This window comes from Pyrus communis, chromosome 1 (assembly GCF_041283825.1).
Source record: "Pyrus communis isolate YQ-2024b chromosome 1, ASM4128382v1, whole genome shotgun sequence".
Classification (NCBI taxonomy): Eukaryota; Viridiplantae; Streptophyta; class Magnoliopsida; order Rosales; family Rosaceae; genus Pyrus; species Pyrus communis.
Genome location: NC_142565.1, coordinates 2,935,961 through 2,956,657, shown reverse-complemented (window position 1 = coordinate 2,956,657; position 20,697 = coordinate 2,935,961). Strand labels below are relative to the sequence as shown.

General features: G+C 43.9%; 1 protein-coding gene and 1 long non-coding RNA gene across 2 annotated transcripts; one reads left to right on the top strand and one right to left on the bottom strand.

The window, feature by feature from the left end:
* Nucleotides 1–2,790: 2,790 nt before the first annotated feature.
* On the bottom strand, nucleotides 2,791–5,243 carry LOC148698956 (uncharacterized). Its single transcript, XR_015961590.1, has 3 exons — nucleotides 5,011–5,243; nucleotides 4,428–4,675; nucleotides 2,791–3,117 (listed from the first exon to the last, which is right to left on the bottom strand). It is a non-coding gene; the product is annotated as an uncharacterized LOC148698956 (long non-coding RNA).
* A 1,296-nt stretch (nucleotides 5,244–6,539) lies between these two features.
* On the top strand, nucleotides 6,540–8,536 carry LOC137721138 (putative disease resistance protein RPP1). Its single transcript, XM_088692524.1, has 3 exons — nucleotides 6,540–7,227; nucleotides 7,614–8,132; nucleotides 8,265–8,536. The coding sequence occupies exons 1-3, from the start codon at nucleotides 6,740–6,742 to the stop codon at nucleotides 8,350–8,352; spliced, it is 1,095 nt and encodes a 364-aa protein (XP_088548650.1). The 5' UTR covers nucleotides 6,540–6,739; the 3' UTR covers nucleotides 8,353–8,536.
* Nucleotides 8,537–20,697: the final 12,161 nt, after the last annotated feature.

Below are 20,697 nucleotides of genomic sequence, written 5' to 3'. Positions count from 1 at the left end.
AATGTCCTAAGCCCTTTGTAGAGCTGTAGTAACTTTGTAGTCACAAGACATAAATACCAAGTACCCTTAATTACTCTTCCAAATGTCTCAGGTTCGTGACGAGAGATTTTTTAGTGTAATGGGCACACAGTTTGATAGACTAAGTTTAATAATATAATTGGTTGAAAACTTGAAGAAAAAAAAATTCTAACGAATTGTATTATCATTCTTGTGTACCAAGTAGTGTGTCAGCCACATCCAAAGGCATCACTATTTGTTACTCGTAAGAATACAAAGTTTACGTGAAAGGAAAAGATTAAACTTATCATTTCATGTTCAACTTAAATGACTTGCACACAAATTATCTAGTTACGCGATTGTGTAAGCGTGATAAAATGTAATTCACTTTCGGATCAGGTGAGTTGGATGGAAACACAAACTCTTATTAACCATGTTAAATGGGTCAACACGATTATGTCCAACTCAAACAAATTTTTTTTTTGTCTTCGCAATGAGAAAATTGGTCAAACAAATTCTCATTTAAAATGTAGTTTCTTGTTTGACAAGATATGTAATATATTATATAAAATATAAAGTTTGATATGAATTGCACTCTTAGTATTTATGATTGCATTGGTAAAATTTAATATGTTTTGAATCAAACTACGGTTTCAACCGCCACCAATGAATTTTTGCTATCTTGAGCTAAGACCACTTTCGCATGCTAATAGTTTCGCCAAATCACGTCCGCGCACTAATTTATCTGTTTAAGAGTCTTTTTAAAAAAAATAAGAAAAACGTAGTTTGACTGTTTAAACTAACTATAATTGTGTGTGACATAAAAAATTAAAAGTATTTTTGAGTCATAATTAAAAAAGATTTTTGGACAAGGTGCACCTAATCTCATGTAGATACGAAGAGACATTTGTCCCCATTGTGCATGTTGAGCTAGTAACTTGAGCGCAACAAATTTTGCACGAGATCTTAATCTGCTCCTCTCTTTCTTTCGAGCCTAAGCCTACATTTGCTTAGTATTGGAACGCTTTCAAGTATAGACTTTGGTTCTTGTCAAATGCTTTTTGAAGAAATACTTAAAACATAAGCACTTATCAACGAAAGTGCTTCCTACATAAGCATTTCCAAACGAGGTTTCTTTGGCTACCTACCATCTCTCAGCCTCTTTGAGGCATTTTGAACCAAAGAAACTTGAAAGTGACGCATTCTCAAGATCCCTAATAATTCAACTCAAACTTTTCAGCAATTTAATAAAAACATATATATTTGGGTGTTGACTATTGTGCTATCTTTGTTGCTTACAGTACAAGTTACTCCCAAAATTACAGAGAAATTTCACCAACATTTACTTAACTATCGGTCAATCACGCTGTCGTTACCTTTCAATCAACCCCTTTGATTTCGCTTCTGCAACGACAGTATACAATCTCGGTCGCTTACCTTGATTCCTGCATCTCAGTTTGAGTTTATGAAAGCTAACTATGGGCTGTGAAGCTACCTTCAGCAAATTCTACTGACATTACGGCTTTTCTCTTCTTCATTGTGTCCAGGTTCCGCACTTTCATTCCTCCCACCAAGTCCGTGGCGCTTCCATCAAAACGGCAAGCGTTTTTCATTTGTACAACAGTAGAATTTGCTCACAGCCCAATTTGTTCTCAAAACAGCAACTAAATTGAAAAAACCAACATAACGACGATACTTATTGCACGCGAAGGCTGGAAAAATGTGGTGACCAGAGAGAGAGGAGTTGTGTACGTTGAGCTTAATCTTATAGACATATCAGAGTCCTCTGCAGAATTTCCAGACATACATTTCGCATGAGGGCATGCGTTTGTCACCTTAACACAGTAAGTTCATCTCAACAGTGTGAAATTTGCTCGGGAACAAAACAATGACTTGCAATCAGAACCCAAAATGCGCAACTTCCTACCCGAAAATAATGAAAGAAGAACTCTGTACAGGAAATTCGTAGCACAAACTATCAAATTTGATTACTTGTTTACGCACCAGCAGCTACATAAGAAACAGAAATGAATATTTCCAAAAGTAAAACGACTACCCAAATTCGAACAAAAACAATGAAGGGTACATCCGAACAAAAATACAATAAAAGGTACTCATCCAACAACTTTCATATTTTTAATAGAAAAACTCGCATTATTCTCGTCATCGACTTTCTTGGGCTACATTTTTCTCCTGCAAATGGGTTTTTATTTCGAAGGGTTGGTGCGAAAGGATCGGAGTGCACAGGGTGAGAAGCCCTATTGTTGTAGTATCGCTGCCACCACTATAAATCCTGCACTGGATTTTTTTTTTCTTTTTTTTTTTTGTCGTGAATTAATTGCAATGTGTGTTTTTATTGAGTAAACAAGTTTTGTAGCTAACAGCATATATATCAAAGATTTCAGAGTAGTATCGTTATTACCCTCATTAGATTAAAAGTCAAAGAACCATTAATCATCTGCTTTCTGTCTATTATACGGTTGGAAATGACACGTATGTGAGATACTTACACTCAACCGGAGATATTCCGGTCACCTTAACTCATTTTTCATGTGAATGGGGAGATTGAGATTATTTTCGTTTCATAAAGGAGGAGTTATGTATGCAAGTGCAGATTCAGCATAGTTGAACAAATATCGCTTAGTGTAGATTCGTATAGACTATCATTTTTTTTTCTTTCAGGTGTATTTGCCTTTTAGTTTCAATAAAATTTCACCTTAAACAGTTGATGTTTCTTTAACAAAAAAAAGAAGTGTAGATTATTGTAGAATGTTATTTACTAAAAAAACAGTCTTACGAATTAAACTTATGAAGACTTGCAAATGATGCTTTACCACAGCAACAAAAAATAATAATGCATATACACCTTGGTGCGTCGATCTTTACAAATTTTCTTCTTCTTTAATAACTAATTACCTAAACCACCAATACCGCTCTACTCTAAAATTTAATAATAAATAAAAGAAGGGGCATTAAGATCTGTTGAATTTCAAAACCAGAATAGCGTACTTTGGCCCGGTACCTTCGTGCAAAGCTGCTAAACCACCCTTCCTTCGCATTTCTTGGGTCAAAGCCGAAGTGTGCAGATTCGTTTCACACAGAAATTTTTTATATCCATTCCTGGAAGAACGTTATTGTTTTTTTATTTTTAGTAGTCAACTAGAATTTGTACCCACGCATTGCTGCGGGGTTGAGAATTATATGAAAGATTATGCAACTGCAATATTCATAAACAATGTTCAGAGTTAAAAATTGAGTTATGAACGCCAATGCAACCATTGCAATTTACACACAACCTCATCATGAATGAAACTAATTTACAATCTACTGCTGCAATCAACATATCCACTTTGCAGATTTTTGTAGAACCACTTTGCAGGTTTTGTGGAACCACTTTACAGGTTTTGTGGAACCACTTTATTCTAAACATAAATCTTAACATAACTCAACAAAAGGTGTAAAAAAATTGTTAAGAGAGATTGACAAAGCAGAGAGAAAAATAGATATTTGTAATGAATTTCAAATCAAACCAGAGATTATATCTACTGAGATTGATACATATGTACCTGTTGAGTTTGATACATGTTTTATACGCTTTTCTGCTGAGTTTGATACATATGTACAACCATATTAGGTGTTCAACGATGGGGCTTACATTCCTATTTACAATTGGATAAATTTATACTTCTATATTGATGCAAGTTATGATTTTAATTTGAATGCCTTCTTCTTCGTTCTGACAACGAATATATATATATATATATAAGATTGGACATTACAAACTGATGTACACATAATAATAGAATCAGTGTCAATTTCTCCATGTTATAGCAATACCTCATAACAAATCGTCGGCAAACAAAATCAGTTTTAAGTTTTTTGAATTTAAAAAAAAAAAGCCAAAACAAATCGTAATAGCAGACAAATCCAGAAAAGGATAGAAACAAATAGAATCATTTAAATTTTGCATGCTGTTAGTTTCTCAAGTAACCTTTACATATTCATTCAAATTATGCATGTATTGGGGCGCTTTAAGCAGAATGGTAGTGTAGTATTCAGAATTTATTTTCAAATGATCACAAATGAATCTCCCACTATTCTACTTAAAACACCATTATTCTACTCAAAACTAAGTGAAAATTGCGTTGTTTTTATAAGCTAAACGCACAGCAAATAAGCAAGAAAAGTTGGCAAGATTTTGAAGGGGACCAACATTATTTTCCCATCAAACAAAATCAAACCGGAGATGACAAAAGAGTCTTCCCAACTACAGTGATTTGACAATTTTCAAAAAGTTTGGAAATACAAATAATGGCCCACAGATCAAATTATATACTAACAATTCCAGAAGACATTCAGAATGTGACCGCTTAAACTTTGAATGGATGCGAGAAATGCAGGATTGAAGCCAGAATTGAACATTATATTACCTGATTCAATGCTTGGTTACGCTCATCATTGAAACTTCTGCCACTCTTCGTTCCAACCGCATCAAGCTCGTCAATGAATATAATTGAAGGTGAATGGTTCCTTGCCATATTGAAAAGGTCTCCAATGCGAGCTGCTCCTCTTCCAACAAACATCTGCACAAATTCACTGGGCTAGGAAAACTAAAATGAAATAAGATACTCAAGAACATATAACCATTAACCCACTCCACCGCCTTGACCCCTTTGATCTGCAAAACCAAATAACATTTTTCAACAAAAAGGAACTAAGTTAACAAAGCAAATACAGCATACAAAAACAGAAATTCAATTTAGCTTCATTTAGATTACTGGAAGTCTATTCAAACAACCAAAAGGATATGAATAAAAATATTCAAGACCCAACCTTTTTCAAAGATCACTTGTTCCAGCGTTCAAACCAAAAAACTGAAGACGGTTACTTGAATTAAATGAAAATGAAAATGTAATTAATTTACTCTTAACCATGGTTTTTTTTCAAGAATCAGAAAAACCTAAAAATATTCCAGACAATCCCAAATTTTGGGACTGCTTTAAGCCAACTTACCATGAAATTACAGTCGCTTAAGAAATTTTCTTCAAATCAGGACGGAACAGGCATTCCTGTACAATTAATTCATTTAAAGGGTGTTTTAGCAACCATTGTTAGACGATCAATGCAAATGAGGATGTGAGGGATGGGAGATAAGAGAGTAGGGGGACAGATGGGAGAGGCAGAGAACAGTGAGGGATGAGAGAGAGTGACAGTCTTGGGAGATGGGGGAGTGGGGTAGAGAAAATATTAGAAAACAAAAACCAAACATACCAAGCCGTCTAACCAAGTATTTTTATCATTTTTTATCCTTTTCGGTGCCAGAAATCATGTGATACTTTATCCCTTTCGCTGTACAAAGCAGGTAATACCAACCGAGTCCAAAGCTGATGAGAGAAGCGAGGCCGGGAAGGACAAAACAGACCTTTTACTGTATAAAATTGTAAACAGTACAGGGACCAAAGCAGAAACCAAGGGTATTTTTGCCCTTTCACTGTTAACGAACAGCACGCTCTCTCGCATGATGAACAGTAATATAAATTTTGCGTGCAAGAAGATTATTTTCCTCAAATTTCCTCGAAGATGTGAACACAAAAAGCATAATTTTCTTTTGCCTTTTTACGCAATGATCCAATTTGCATTGACTCATTGACTTCGTATCGATCAGACTATTTTTCAGTGATCCAATTTGTAGATCAGTTGAGTTAGTATTTCTGTTTCTTACATTACTTTTAGTCTTAGCTGCTCGATCATCGCTGACCAGGTGGTGTTTTCAAAAGTTATAAGCACTCTGTAGAGTTGTAGTGGCATTGCAGCCACAAGACATAATCAAGTATCCTTAATTACTCTTCTCGATGTCTCAGGTTCGTGTTGACATGAACACAACATAAAGGCGATATGATTAATTACTAATACGCATACAAAATTGACATAAAAGAAAAAGATTAAAATTATCATTTCACGTTTGACGTGAATGGATCGCACATGAGTTATCGAGTTACGTGATTATGTAAGCGTGTTAAAATGTGCTTCGTTTCTTAATTAGGTGGGTTGGATGGAAACACAAACCCTTATTAACTATGTTAAATGGGTTGACACGATTATGCCCAACCCAAACAAATTTGTTTTGTTTGAAATATTTCTGTTAATCTTCGGGGCAATAAAAGGATAAATTTTATGGCTTTGCCACCGGTCAGTCCTTTTATAAAAAAAAAACAAATTCGTTTTTACATTTTCACTCCTACTCTTTTTGAAAGGGCATCCTCTTCATATCTTTTTCTCATAATTCATCAAGATCGGAGATCTGGACTATTAACATTTAATCAAACAGATACAAATAGATGTCCATTCTAAAAATTATAATAATTTTAATTGTTGAATTAAATTTTAATAATCCGGATCTTTGAACTTGATAAATTAAGGAGAAAGGATCCGTAGAGGATCCCTTTCCACTCTTTCTTCGTACTTTCAACCTAAATTCGATCAATTACAACAAAAGGTACACCGTCGAACAACGTTCATATTTTTACTAGAAAAACGCGCATTATCATCGTCACTGACTCATTGACTTTCTTAGGCCACATTTTTTTCCTTCCTGAGAAAACGCTTCTTTTGATCGAGGCCATTCATCTTCCTATCGTTCGGACCATATTTTCCGGTCAACAATTGTTTCCGTTCGGGTACAATTTTCCAGTAATCGTTGAACTCCTAGCTCCAACAATCGAGTATTGCAGTTCTTACATCAATGGCTGTTTCTTCTTTTTCTTCGGTATCTGACGACCTTCGTTGGAAATATGATGTCTTCGTCAGTTTCAGAGGCGAAGACACCGGGAGGGGTTTTGTCAGCCATCTGCTCAGAGCTTTCAAGCAGAAATCAATCAGTACATCCGTGGATGCTGAAGATATTTGCAGAGGCGACTGCCTTTCGGAGGAGCTCCGAAAACGCGTCCAACAGTCGAGGCTTTCGATTGTAGTTTTTTCTAAAAACTACGCTTCTTCCAGGTGGTGCCTCAGAGAACTGGTCCAAATGGTGGAAAAAGTGAAGATGACTGGCCAGGTGTTGGTGCCCGTTTTCCATGGAGTAGATCCGTCTGATGTTCGTAAAGCCAGGGGAGCTTTTTGTGCAGCTTTTGCAAGATATGACTGCGAAATGGAACAGGAGGAAGTGCGCACTTGGAGGGGAGCTCTAGCTGCTGCAACCGATCGTTTTGGCTGGAATATACAAGATTATAGGTAATTTTGATTAAATATTCCACATCTTATCATACGCATAGTATATGTATATGTCCAAACCTTTTATATACCTTCTAGGTCTTACTCAATGATAATTTTTGCAAAAAAATCATATGACTGTTGAATTATAGTGATCACTTTAGTGTTTTTTGGAAGAGCATTAAGGGGGTCGGATTAATCTAATTTGTAGCAAAAATGATTATGAAAGATGTAATATTACAATATAGATGGTTTAGATTGTTGAAAAAAAATATGTACTGAATAAGAGATCCCTCAATAGAAAGAGACCGTACAATGTACATACAGACATGCGTACACAAATATTTATATGACATTACTACTTGAGGAAATTGTGCAGTACTGTTTTTAAAATTTCACATCTACAGGGATGATGCCGAGCTGATTGAGGAAATCGTACAATTTGTTTTTAACAAATTGATCGGCTTGTCATCGTTTGAGGGTGGTTGGAAATATGATGTTTTTCTCAATTTTAGAGGTGAAGACACTCGCAAGAGTTTTTCCAGCCATCTCTACAAGGCTCTGTATCAAAAACGAATCAACACCTTCATGGATGATGAAGAGCTTAGAAAAGGCAACAGCCTTTTGGAGCTCCTGAAATGTATTAAACAGTCGCGAGTTTCGATTGTTGTTTTTTCTGAAGACTACGCTTCTTCCACATGGTGCTTAAAAGAACTCGTGCAGATCCTCAAATGCATGGATGAACAAAATCAGATAGTGATCCCCGTTTTCTACGAAGTTGATCCATCTCAAGTTTGTAAGCCGGAAGCTTTTACTAAACACGATCGCGATTCTAAGGTGGAGAAGGAAGAGGTGCAGAGCTGGATGTCGGCCCTAACAAGAGCCACCAATTTAACTCTACCTCGCTGGGATTCACGAAATTATGAGTAATTTTTGTTTACTAATTATATTCGTAGTTTCTTTTAACCTATTAAGGGTTTGAGCTTTACATAACATTTAGTTTAATTTGAGTTGTCAGTATACATTCTCCTACCAATACTGTTTTTCATCTTCCGTAGGGATGATGCCAAGCTTATTGAGGACATTGTACAACATATTTCGAGAGAGCTTTCCCGTTTTACCATACCGCAGATGGGCCATGTTTGATAACGATTCTGTTGAGATAGAGGACGATTCTGATGAGATACAAGCCTGGTTGCAGATCAATCCGAGCTAAATCAATGTGTTCTTTCAATTTCAGTTTAAACTTCGTTCGAAAAAAAGAAAAGAAAAAAAATCAGTTTAAACTAGTAAGAGAGCCTGCACGATGCCGAGGATTTTAAAAATGTGTTAAACGTGTGGAATATATTAAAGTCTATTTACATCATAATCAAAATATATTTACATTAGTATCAAAACTTATTTACCTCTTTATGTTCAATAAGAAATAAAAGATTGATGTGGTAGTATATATTACACAATTCATATGGATAACATTCATATCAAAATCTTAAGTTGAAGCCACTTAGTATTAATTTAGGGGTATTCCTCTTCACTTCTAAGTGAGAGGTCTTAAGTTCGATTCTCGTTAAAGACGAGTTTGAACCACATTATTGCTGACCCATTATGAGGTTAAACCCACCCCTCTCCCTTAATATAAATAATATTGTTTGTTTAAAATAAAAAAAATAAAAAAATCTTAAGTTGAAGAATTTGGAATATGTAAAGTCCCTGTGGGCGATTACAGCTCTTCTTCTTCCCTTATCCTCATAATATAAATAATATCGTTTGTTTAAAATAAAATAAAAAAAAAATCTTAAGTTGAAGAATTTGGAATATGTAAAGTCCCTGTGGGCGATTACAGCTCTTCTTCTTCCCTTATCCTCATACTCTGTCCCCATGCTGAGTCCCACAATTTGAAGCTCGCAAAATATATTAAAATCCATTTGCATTCATATCAAACTGTTTGGGCCCAAAATATCCTGGGCAGGCCGAGCAGTCATATGTGCTCGGCCCAAGGTAATAACAAATGCTATGGGCCAGATAATAAAACCCGGGCCAGCTGGCAGGGTTAGCCGAATCCTATCTCAAGAGGTCCAGATAAATAGGAAGGATTGAGGAAATCCTGGTGCGACCAGGATTCTCGACCAGCAAGAAATAAAGCCTCAAAGGGAGGAAGATTCAGAATCCCAGTGGGAGTAGGTTTGTTCGAACCAGAATCGAAATGGGACAAGGACTCCCAATCCAAATCAGAGGAGGTTTCAAGGAATGAGGTACTATAAATACACGAGATCATGCAACATTCGAGGGACCTTCAACTCAGCATACAATTGCCCTGCGCAAAACCTCTCAATCATCTTGAGATTTTTTCCTCTTCTTTTTCCTGCCGACACACCTTCAGTTTGGATAAACAGCACTGTGGAAGCAACCGGCGAGCACCTTAAGTTTGGATAAACAGCACTGCTGCCGCAGAATCAGCCGACCAAGAAGCATCTTCAGTTTGGATAAACAGCACTGCGTCGAGGTCGACCGATTATCTATCCAAGTCTCGGTCGAGGAAGGTTTTCGAACCTTTGTTGGCAGAGGTCACCTTACTAAGCTTTCTCGGCATAGTTAGGTGTTACGAATTGCATTGCTCGGCGTACTGGTCGCCGAGTGGTTTTATGATTGGATACTCACAGGTGAGTTTCAGGGTTCGGCATTCCGACGGCCGAACTACGTTTACCATCAAGACATATATCACGTTCGAGTACCTGTGCCCATACACCTTGGTCTCGATTCGACGTGCTTATACTCTCACGAATATAATCACAGTGACCGAATCGGGCTCGGACGATTTGTGAACTCCGCAGAATTAGCAGCCTTGTCTTCAGGCTGTAGAACCCAGAGACCGAGAGTGTTCCTTCCTCGGTCGCAATCGCAAGTTAAAGAAGTCAGCAACGCGCTCAAAGCTACATCAACAAATTTTACTCCTCGGCCAGGCTCGGCAGACGAGTTGGCACGCCCCGCATTCGACCGAAGGACGTAGTTAGCTTATTAGTTACTCGGCCTGCGCGCCACGTAGGTTTTGTAATTTTTAGGATCAACATTTTGGCACGCCCGGTGGGACCATTGTGCTAAACCTTCGGAGTTCATGACCATTGAGACACGGTCTACGAAGCAGAAAACAACCATGGGAAAGTCAACAACTGACTTACCAGTGCAAGGCCTTGGGCAGGATTTGCACTCTACAAAAAATCCGATCATAATTGCGCCGCCCGAGGCCACAAGTGTAACACGCCGAGAGAATGAAGTCTGTCTCGGCGGGCAACCTTACAACCCCGCAGTCCCGAATCAAACAGCTGGAATGTTCATGGAAGGGATTGTGGAAGATTGTGATGACGATGGTGGGGAAGGTTCCGATCCACCAACGAGGACATTCCTTCGGCGACGACTGGAGGAACAATATCGTCAGGTCGAGCAGTCGATCGGTCAGAAGATGAATGATTTGCTAGAAGCAATACATAGTAACAGCGATACACAGACCAGAATGCTCGAACTATTGGTTAGTAAAGCTTTCGAAGATGGCCAGGTCGGCCCACCTCGGCAGATTTCGACGAATGTGCCAATACCAGCCGAGAGAGGGCCCGCCCGACCGCAACCAATCACCTTAGAAAGAAGAGGTGGACCAGGAAATAGATCCGAGGGACCAAGCCAGGGAGAAGAAGCCGCTTCCGTAAACATGACCGAAGTCCAGAGAATGATTGATTCGGCCCTGAAGAAAGGGCCGAAGTTTCCAAAATTCATTCATCCATACCCGGCTTATGTAGAAAGGTTTGAATACCCACGAGGATTTAAGATCCCTGATTTCAGCCTCTTTGCCGGGGAGTCGTCTTTATCCTCATTAGAACATGTGGCTCGGTTCACAGCGCAGTGTGGAGACGTCAATAGCGACTTCTACAAACTACGTTTGTTTAATTTTTCACTGACAGGTTCAGCTTTCGCCTGGTACATTAATCTTCCACCCAATTCTGTGCAGAGTTGGGAAGAGTTGGTCGAAAAATTCCATGAACAATTCTATCGGCCAGGGATGGAGATATCCGTATCATCCCTGGCCAGGATGGCTCAAGCATCCGACGAGTCTCCAATGGAGTACTTAACAAGGTTTAAGTCGGCCAGGAATTGGTGCCGAGTACCACTCCCCGAAGTGGAGTTCGTCAGGATCGCCCTTAACGGATTAGACGTGGAGTACAAAAAGAAGTTTCTGGGGGCAAATATTCGGGATATGTACGAACTTGCTCAACATGTCGAACAATATGATTATCTGCTCCGAGAAGAAAAGATATCGAAGTCACCATCCCGGGGGACGTTGTATAAGAACCCCACGGTGAGCTATGCATCGGCCGAAGGTGAAGACCCTCAGTATGTTAGTGTGGACGCGGCCGAGATAATAATAGACAAACCTTATGTTTGCAAGGCTTTGGCGCAAGTAAATACCAAAGACGCCAAAACCCGTTTGACCGCCGAGGAAACGGGCAAGTCATCAAAAGTATACACTTTTGATATCACCAAAGCTGATGCAATTTTCGATCAGTTATTGGCAGCAAAAATCATCAAGCTTCGGCCGGGGCATACTATCCCTAAGACCGATGAATTAAAAGGAAAGATATACTGCAAATATCATAATTCTAATAAGCATGCAACCAATAATTGTGTTGTGTTCCGGGACACAATTCAAAGCTGGATTGAAAAAGGAAAGTTGAAATTTCCGGAAAAAATGGCGGTCGACGTTAATCCTTTCCCTTCAACAACGATTGGTATGGTGGATGCTCACCTTCCCAAAAACAAAGGGAAGGCCGAATATGTCCCGGTGCAGCATATCCGTCGACAAAATGGTCAAACAAGACTAAAGCTTGATATCTTTTCAAATGCACCACCAACGGAACAATCGGCGCAACCCGCCGATGAGCCGATAACAAGGTCAAAATCCGACGGAACTTGTGGATCGAAGGTGTTATGTGACCATTGTAAAACACCAGTGGAGCCTGGAAGGAAGACATCTTCAACACCACCTGCGGCCCCTACAACATCGTCGACAGGGTTAAGTCCACGACATCAAGTGTTTGATCGACTCGGCCCACAAGTACGGCCGAAAGACCAGACCTCGGTCAGGCGGCGTCTGGATTTCGACGCACCTTTCTACAATGAGGATTATTACTCGCGCAATGCTAATAGTTCGGCCTCACCGGCCGATCGCAAAACTTTCAAACCACCAAGGACATCGGATCAACGCTGGTACAGTTACAATTCTCCGACTGGTTTGTATACGGCACTGTCCAAATCCCAAAAACGTCGTCGTCAACGGATAGATTGCATGGCTCGGCGACGAGGAGCGCAGGCCAGCCCGGCCAATCAATGGCAACCAAAACAGGCCGTGGAAGATAGTAGCGAACGGCCAACCCCGACTATCATGACCGAGTTAGCCGAAGGGAAGAAAGTAGCGGAGGCTGATTTCGAAACCACCATTGAGGAAGCTGAGAAACGTATTAAGATCCTTCTCCGGCCTGGGGAAACGAGAGCTCGTCTAGAGTACTTTACACAAGAGGCCGAAAGGAAACTTTCTCCGTTACCACCGCGCGAGCCGCTTATCAAAATACGGCGCAACTTACACCCTCCGTTCCTCGTTGCATCCATGGAATACATGCGAGAATTTCATAAGAAATACTCCGCAAATGACTTGTACGGACTCCCCAAGGCATGTCAGGAAGCCCTCGACTTGGCGCTAACTTGCCCTGATGCCGAGCAAATTATCCAGAAAACTTCTGATCCAGCCATTAAAGCTAGGTTTCAACATATCCGGGAGGCTCGGGTCCTTGGTTTTGAGGTCGATCCTTATACAGATATCGACGCCGCCGAATTACCCTTTTCGCTCGAAGACCTTCAGCATTTACGCTATCATTTCGAAGTCTTCTCGGCTGTATCGCTATTCGGCCTCACGGCCGACGAGGAAAAACGGATAGCACGATTGGATACCTATTTAGACACAAGGAACGCCCGTATTGCATATGAAGAACGAGCCCGTGTAACAAAGGACCAACGAAAATCTTCGGCAGTCCACATCGCCGAAGGAAATGGCTCACCCGCACTCGATTTGGTTCCCACGTCTCGGATACCGGCTCTTACCGAGGAACTCAAAAGTTTGATCGAGGATTTTCCGACGACTGCTACAGAGGATAGTTTTCCGGAAGACGACGACCATGACCCCATGGGCCCCTCGGTCCTCGAACATATGGAGATCAGTATGGTCCACGTCCTACCAGCTGAATTCCAACCGAGTACCCACCAGTCAAGTTTCTTGGACGGGGACGTAGTTGCCGAGGAAGCAACACAAGTAGACTTCGTCGCAAACGACGACGATAGAGAAAACCAGAGCGGGGATAACCTTAAAACCGCTTTGGCCGAGCTATTTCCCCGCTCCCCCTCGGTTAATCTCCAACACCTGAAGCCGTTGTACGTCACGGCTCACATCGAAGGATTTCCCATTTCTAAAGTGTTTGTCGACTGTGGAGCCACAGTCAACATTATGCCGATATCCGTCATGAAGGCCTTACGTCGTTCTGATAATGAACTCATTCCATCAGGAATCACTATGAGCAGCTTTGTTGGTGACAAATCTCAGACCAAAGGGGTGCTCCCGTTGGAAGTTAGCATTGCCGGCCGTCAACACATGACGGCATTCTTTATCATTGATTCCAAGACCGATTATAACGCATTACTTGGCCGCGACTGGATCCACCAAACCAGTTGCATTCCTTCCTCACTATACCAAGTCCTCATCTTTTGGGATGGCAAATCGGTCGTAGTCCACCCAGCCGATAACCAACCATTTGAAACCAACATGATTCAGGCTCGCTATTATGATGATCACGTCGGCTACATCACCCTCCAAGGCCTTAACGAGGATGGGCGGCCGACGAGAATTTCGGTACAAAAAGTGATTGAGGTCGGCGCCGAGACTGTCCAACAGGATTCGGCGAGACTTGGCTTGGCGAACTTGGTCATCAATGCCGATGATTAAGCACACCACGCAAGAACGGCGTCAGGCCGCGGTTTCATCTACAATGGAACGTCTGCTGGCCCATTGGTACGCCATTACCAAGCAACCACATTCTAGCATCAATTTGATCGAATTTCTGGCCGAAGCAGATAACGGCCCCGTTCTATCGTTCGATAAAGTTCAGGCTGCGCCGGCCGAACTCGAAGACCATCGACCTCAAGTCAATGACCCGTTAGAGGAAGTTAACGTAGGCACGGCCGAGGATCCTCGAACATTATTTATTAGTGCGTTACTCCCACCGTCCATGAAGGTCGAACTCCGTAAGCTACTCCATGAGTTTAAAGATTGCTTTGCGTGGAGTTATCATGAAATGCCTGGTCTCGACCGAAACCTTGTAGAACATGAGCTACGCATCAAGGAGGGGTGTAAGCCTTTTCGACAACCTCCTCGCCGATTTTCAAACGAAGTACAACTCGGCATTAAGGAAGAATTAGTTCGGCTTCTGAAAGCCGGGTTTATTAGGACCGCTCGGTATGTCGAATGGTTGGCCAATATCGTCCCCGTGTTAAAGAAAAACGGTGCCCTTCGCATTTGCATCGATTTCCGTAATCTAAATCTGGCTACTCCCAAGGATGAATATACGATGCCGATTTCAGATTTATTAATTGATGCCGGAGCTAATCATGAACTGCTATCTTTTATGGACGGTCATGCGGGTTACAACCAGATTTTCATCGCCGAAGCTGACGTCCACAAGACGGCTTTCCGTTGCCCGGGGGCACTTGGTACTTACGAATGGGTAGTCATGCCTTTCGGCCTCAAGAATGCCGGCGCCACATACCAACGAGCCATGAATATGATCTTCCACGACTTAATCGGTACAATCATCGAAGTTTATATCGATGATGTGGTCGTAAAATCCAAACGTCGTCAAACACACCTGGACGACCTAAGGCAAGCGTTCCTTCGCATGCGCAAAAACAACCTCAAGATGAACCCGGCCAAGTGTGCTTTCGGTGTTTCGGCCGGTAATTTCCTAGGATTTTTGGTACACCATCGTGGCATCGAGGTCGATGAAAATAAAGCCCGCGCCATCATTAGCGCCCCACCTCCGACGACAAAGAAACAGCTCCAGTCGTTACTCGGGCAGATAAATTTCCTCCGACGTTTCATCGCCAATTCGGCCGGTAAAATGAAGGCATTCTCTACGCTCCTTAAACTGAAGGGGACCGACCGATTTGAATGGCGCCAAGAGCATCAAACTGCGTTTACGCAGATCAAGGTGGCCCTTTCCACTCCACCAGTGCTCGTTCCACCTTGTCGCAACAAACCCCTTAAGTTATACATTTCGGCAGCCGACGAATCCATTGGTTGCCTCCTCGCGCAAGATAATAATGTCGGGCGTGAACAAGCTATCTTTTACCTTAGCCGAAACCTGAATTCCCCAGAGATTAATTATGCACCTGTCGAAAAACTTTGCTTAGCACTGTTTTTTGCCGCATCCAAACTTCGGCATTACATGCTCCCCACAGTTACGCAGGTCATCGCCCAAACCGACGTAATTCGTTACATGCTGACTCGGCCTATGGTCAAAGGCCGAATCGGGAAATGGACACTCGCCTTATCCGAGTTCAGCCTTCAGTATGTACCACAAAAGGCCGTCAAGGGGCAAGCCCTCGCCGACTTCCTGGCACAACACCCATCCCCTTATGGTTTTGAGGGGGGCGACGTCGACATCGGTTTCGTCACCACACGCGATAACCATTGGACTATGCATTTTGATGGTTCCAGTACTTCGACCTCGGCCGGTGTCGGTATCGCAATTCAGTCGCCGGACCACTGCCGATGGTATTTTTCTCTCAAGTTAGATTTCAGCTGCACTAATAATCAGGCCGAGTATGAAGCCCTCATTATCGGCCTCCATGTTTTACACGATCTGCGGGCCCCCCGCATTCTCGTCCTTGGTGATTCTGAACTTGTGATTAACCAGCTGAACGGCGTGTTCCGCTGCATGAGTTGTACTTTAGCTCCCTACCACATGGTCGCCACCTACCTGGCCGAGTCGTTCGAACGAATCACATTTGAACACATTTCACGTATTCACAATACTGACGCCGACGAACTTGCCCAGATCGCCTCCGGAGCACAACTCATGGGGGGCAAACTTGGTCGAATTGTGGGAATTGCGACCACGGGTCAACGATCGTACCCCGCCTTGATCAATCAGCAAACTCTCCAACGCGCGCACGTAATACGTACAAGGGTAATGTCGCTCCCATCCCTACTAGAACGAGGAGATCCCATAGAAGTATGTGCCGTCGAAGTAGAACCAGATGATTGGAGAAAGACGATGTTACGGTACCTCGATAACCCCAATGGGAAGCACGACCGAAGAACGAAGGTGCTTGCCACAAATTATGTGTCGTATCAAAATGAATTATATCGCAAGGGCGAGGATGGTTTACTACTATTGTGCCTCGGCCCACACGAAGCTGCCCAAGTAATGGCCGAGGTACATGAAGGAATTTGCGGAGCACACCAATCTGGACGAAAGATGCGCTGGTTGCTCCGACAACACGGTTATTTTTGGCCCAATATATTAAAGGATTGCATCGAATATGCACGGAGATGCGTATCATGCCAAATTCATGGACCCGTACAAAGAGCCCCGGCCGAATTGCTACACTCGGTTACTAAACCATGGCCGTTCAGGGGTTGGGCAATGGATGTAATTGGCAAAATCACGCCGTCATCAGGGGCAGCGAAGCACACATGGATAATTGTAGCAACCGACTATTTCACTAAGTGGGTCGAGGCAAGGTCATACGCCGAATTAACTGCTAAAGAGGTATGCAACTTCGTAGAGGAGAATATTGTGACCAGATTCGGCGTGCCAGAAACAATCATAACTGATAATGGCACTATATTCACGGCCGATAGGTTTAGGGAATACGCGGCAAGTTTGAATATCCGACTCGAGCAATCTACGCCGTATTACCCACAGGCAAACGGACAGGCCGAGGCAAGCAACAAAGTGTTGATCGGCATCCTTGAAAAAATGGTAAAAGAGAAACCTGGTTTGTGGCATTTAAAGTTAAATGAAGCATTATGGGCATACCGAACTTCACCCCGGTCGGCCACTGGAACCACTCTTTACGCGTTAACTTATGGACACGATGCTATGTTACCGGTCGAGTTGAGTATAAGCTCGTTGCGAGTAATCAAGCAGAATGATTTGTGCAGTATTGAATACAGTCAAGCGATGCGACAAGAGTTGGAAGACTTAGAAGAAAGTCGAATCGACGCAGGTAACTTGTTGATTGCGCAAAAGAAAATTGCCGAACGAGCATATAACCAGCGTGTAAGACAAAAAACGTTCGGCGAAGGAGAATTGGTTTGGCAAACTGTATTGCCTGTTGGAATCAAAGACCCCAGGTTTGGTAAGTGGTCGCCAAATTGGGAAGGGCCATTCATCGTTCACAAAGTCCTTGGCAAGGGGGCATATCATTTACGAGATCGGACGGGTTCAGTTCACAAATTGCCGATTAATGGAAAGTTTTTAAAGAAGTACTACCCAATTACATGGGAAATGCAAGAGTAAGTCCATTATACTGACAGCAAAACGACCATTGTATTGATGGCAAAATAACCATTGTATTGATAACAAAAGATTCATTACAAGAGAACAAATACAATGATTAAATTCCTAAGGGGTCGAAGGGAGGAAGGTCTCGAGGGCAGCTTTTAGCTCCAGCCACTTGGCTTCGCTCAAAATTATCTCAGCCTGCCGGGTCTTCTTGTTGCATTGCAGTTGCTGGATACGCCGTGCACCGGCAGCGAAGGCCGTTAGCTGAGTCTTGTTGGCCTCAAAGTCCTTCTCAAGCTCAGAAGCAGCGGCCGACCTTTGCCGTTGAAGGTCAGAAATCTGACGTTGGAGGTCAGAGATCTGGCGATCGAACTCGGACAGCTTGGCTTTCTTCGCCTTGAGTGTCTCCATCTCCACTCGGCCGGCCTCATGCGCGACCTTGGCCACCTTCAAGTCATCCTCGGCCTGCAAGGCTCGCTCGAAGACAAGAAAGTGTTGCCGAGTTCGCTCCAAGAGGTCGGTAAGGAAAGAGATACCCTCCGGGCTCAGATGACCACCGCTGGCGAGGTCATTGAGACACTCTCCAACAGAGTCGAGGCCTTTGCACCGGAGAGCTTGAGAAGCAGTCAGAGACAAGACTTCGTGCAGCTTCACGAAGACTTCGGCGGGCGTGGCTCCCACCGATTCGGCCGGAGCAGCAGAGGAGCCGGCCTCACCGGTCGTGCTCTGGAGTAGAGCGTCAAGCTCCATTTCCCACGACGGCTGCACATAAGAGGAAAATTTGGTGAAGAACAGTAAAGACGTGATGTAGTGCATAAAGGAAAAAGGAGAATGTTTGAAACCTGCCGAGAAGAGACTTCGGCCATGCCCTCTGGGTCATTGCTCGAACCCAGGGAACTTAATGGCCGAGCCCAGTGCCTCAGACCGCTACGCAATTCACGCGGCCGATGGAGGTCATCTACATTTGATGGCCACGATGGCGGCCAGGAAATATAAACAACGCCCCTCGGCGCATAAAATTGCCGGTGAAATGAATGTTCGGGCACCTGACATTTAATGGTCTTAAAAACATGTATCAAAAGAGAATCAACACAAAAGAAGAAAGACTTACAAAGGCCGAAGAGACTTCCTGCGGAGGAATGGGGAGATCTGCATCCTGCGGATGAATCGGCGACTCGGCCGTGGCCTCAGGGTCGGCCATGGGTCTCTTGCCACGATCCGCCACTGGAGGAGTCGGTCGAGTGGCCGCCTCGACAACCGGAGAAGAACAGACGGGAGGAGAGCTGACTGGTCGGCGACGGCGTTCCAGGGGGACCTCTTCGCTCTCGCTCTCGACATCCTGGACAAAAAGAGATTATTTTACGACCAAGAAACCTGAAGGAACAAGAGTAGAAGCAGAATTATACCTCCAAAACGACCGTTGGAGTCGGGGGTGTTTCGGCAGGAGCAGCCGATTTCCCCATTTTGGGCGCCACGACCGGCTCTGAAGTATGAGCGGATGCGGGTGCGACGATTGGATCGGCCTGAGAGACGGCTGGAGGATTCGAGGTTGGAGGTGCCTGGGCAGCCGGCACAGATGGAGAGCCGGCAGGAGCGGGCGTCCCAGTAGTGTCACTGGGGACGACATGAATCTCCCGGTCGCCCTTCTTCGCCAATTTCTTGACGCGCTTAGAAGGACGAGGGGCCTCTTCCGCCGGCTCGGCCCCTTGGTGGGGGCGTTTGGCAGGGATTGACCGCTCGGTGACAAGGGTCCTCTTCATAGGCGCTTTCTTCGCCTTTGCCACCGCGACGACCACCTCCACCGTCCTCGGCACGCGAACCCCTGAAAAGCGAAGTAATTAGCAACGAGGATCAAGTTGTAAAACAAAGGAGGAAAGAAGAACGAAAAGACTACCTTGGGTCGACTCCTTAGGCTGTGTCGAGGATGTTGACCTAGGGCGGTCGCCGAAGATCTTCATCGCCAGATCTTCGGCCGGGGCGCCGAAGAAGTTGCCGGTGTACTCCTCCCACCCGTCCCCGAAGGTATCAGTTCCCAGAGATTCAGGGACCGCCGGCCGAATCCTGAATTTCCTGCACTTCTCTTGGAACTCCTGGTCGGACGTCTTGCACTCCCTCTCAGAGGAACCGGTAAGACGCCCCCGACTTAGGAGTGACCGAGAAGCGAGCAGGGGGACGGGGCTGCCTTGAATATAGCCGAGCTGCCGGGTGACAAAATGGGGGTGGTAGACCTCCCAGCCAGCTCGGCGGGCATCGCAACCCAGTGGAAGGTCGCGAGCCAAAACAAACGACCCCCAGCGCTGACGAATGTCCGCATCCTCGGACGCGGCCCACGCGGCCGTAGGAAGCTTGAGTGAGGAAGGGTACTCCTGGCGCCGGCACACCAGGAACTCGTCATCCGAGAGGACATCTAGGCCGAGGAAGTGTTTGAAAACCTCGTCGGCCCGGTGAGGTGGTGCCGGTCGAGATGCCAGTTGAAGACCGAGGGCGGCCGTTCGCTGGAAGGCAGGGACCTCCGGTCGAAGAGTAGAGAAGTAAACCTGCAACCAGAGTTGGAACACCCAGAGGGGTCCGTTCTGATGCGGGTCGATCTTGCCAATGGTCGCCTCGGCCAGGCAACGGTAGAGATTGGCGAGTATGGCTGGACTGAGCGCCAGCAAGCGACCATTAGCCAGTGCCTGGGCCACCAGCATGTTCTCCACCAGGCATTTGTTCGACCGAGTACAACAAATGAATTTGTTGTACCAGTAGAAGAGGAAGGCCTCGTGCTCTCCCTTCCTAAGGCTTTCCTCGCCTCGGCCGGCGAAATGAAGAATGAGAGTGTTATAGTTGAAGAAGTTCTTGTGGAGCTTTTGAACTTCTTCCCTTGAGGGCTCCCGATCACCCCGGCTTA

Bases quoted from the DNA above. Each gene is read 5' to 3' on its own strand.
- LOC137721138 (XM_088692524.1), top strand. From the start codon at position 6,740: ATGGCTGTTTCTTCTTTTTCTTCGGTATCTGACGACCTTCGTTGGAAA. The intron at 7,228-7,613 runs GTAATTTTGATT...TCACATCTACAG, and splicing joins TGGAATATACAAGATTATAG to GGATGATGCCGAGCTGATTG. The intron at 8,133-8,264 runs GTAATTTTTGTT...CATCTTCCGTAG, and splicing joins TGGGATTCACGAAATTATGA to GGATGATGCCAAGCTTATTG.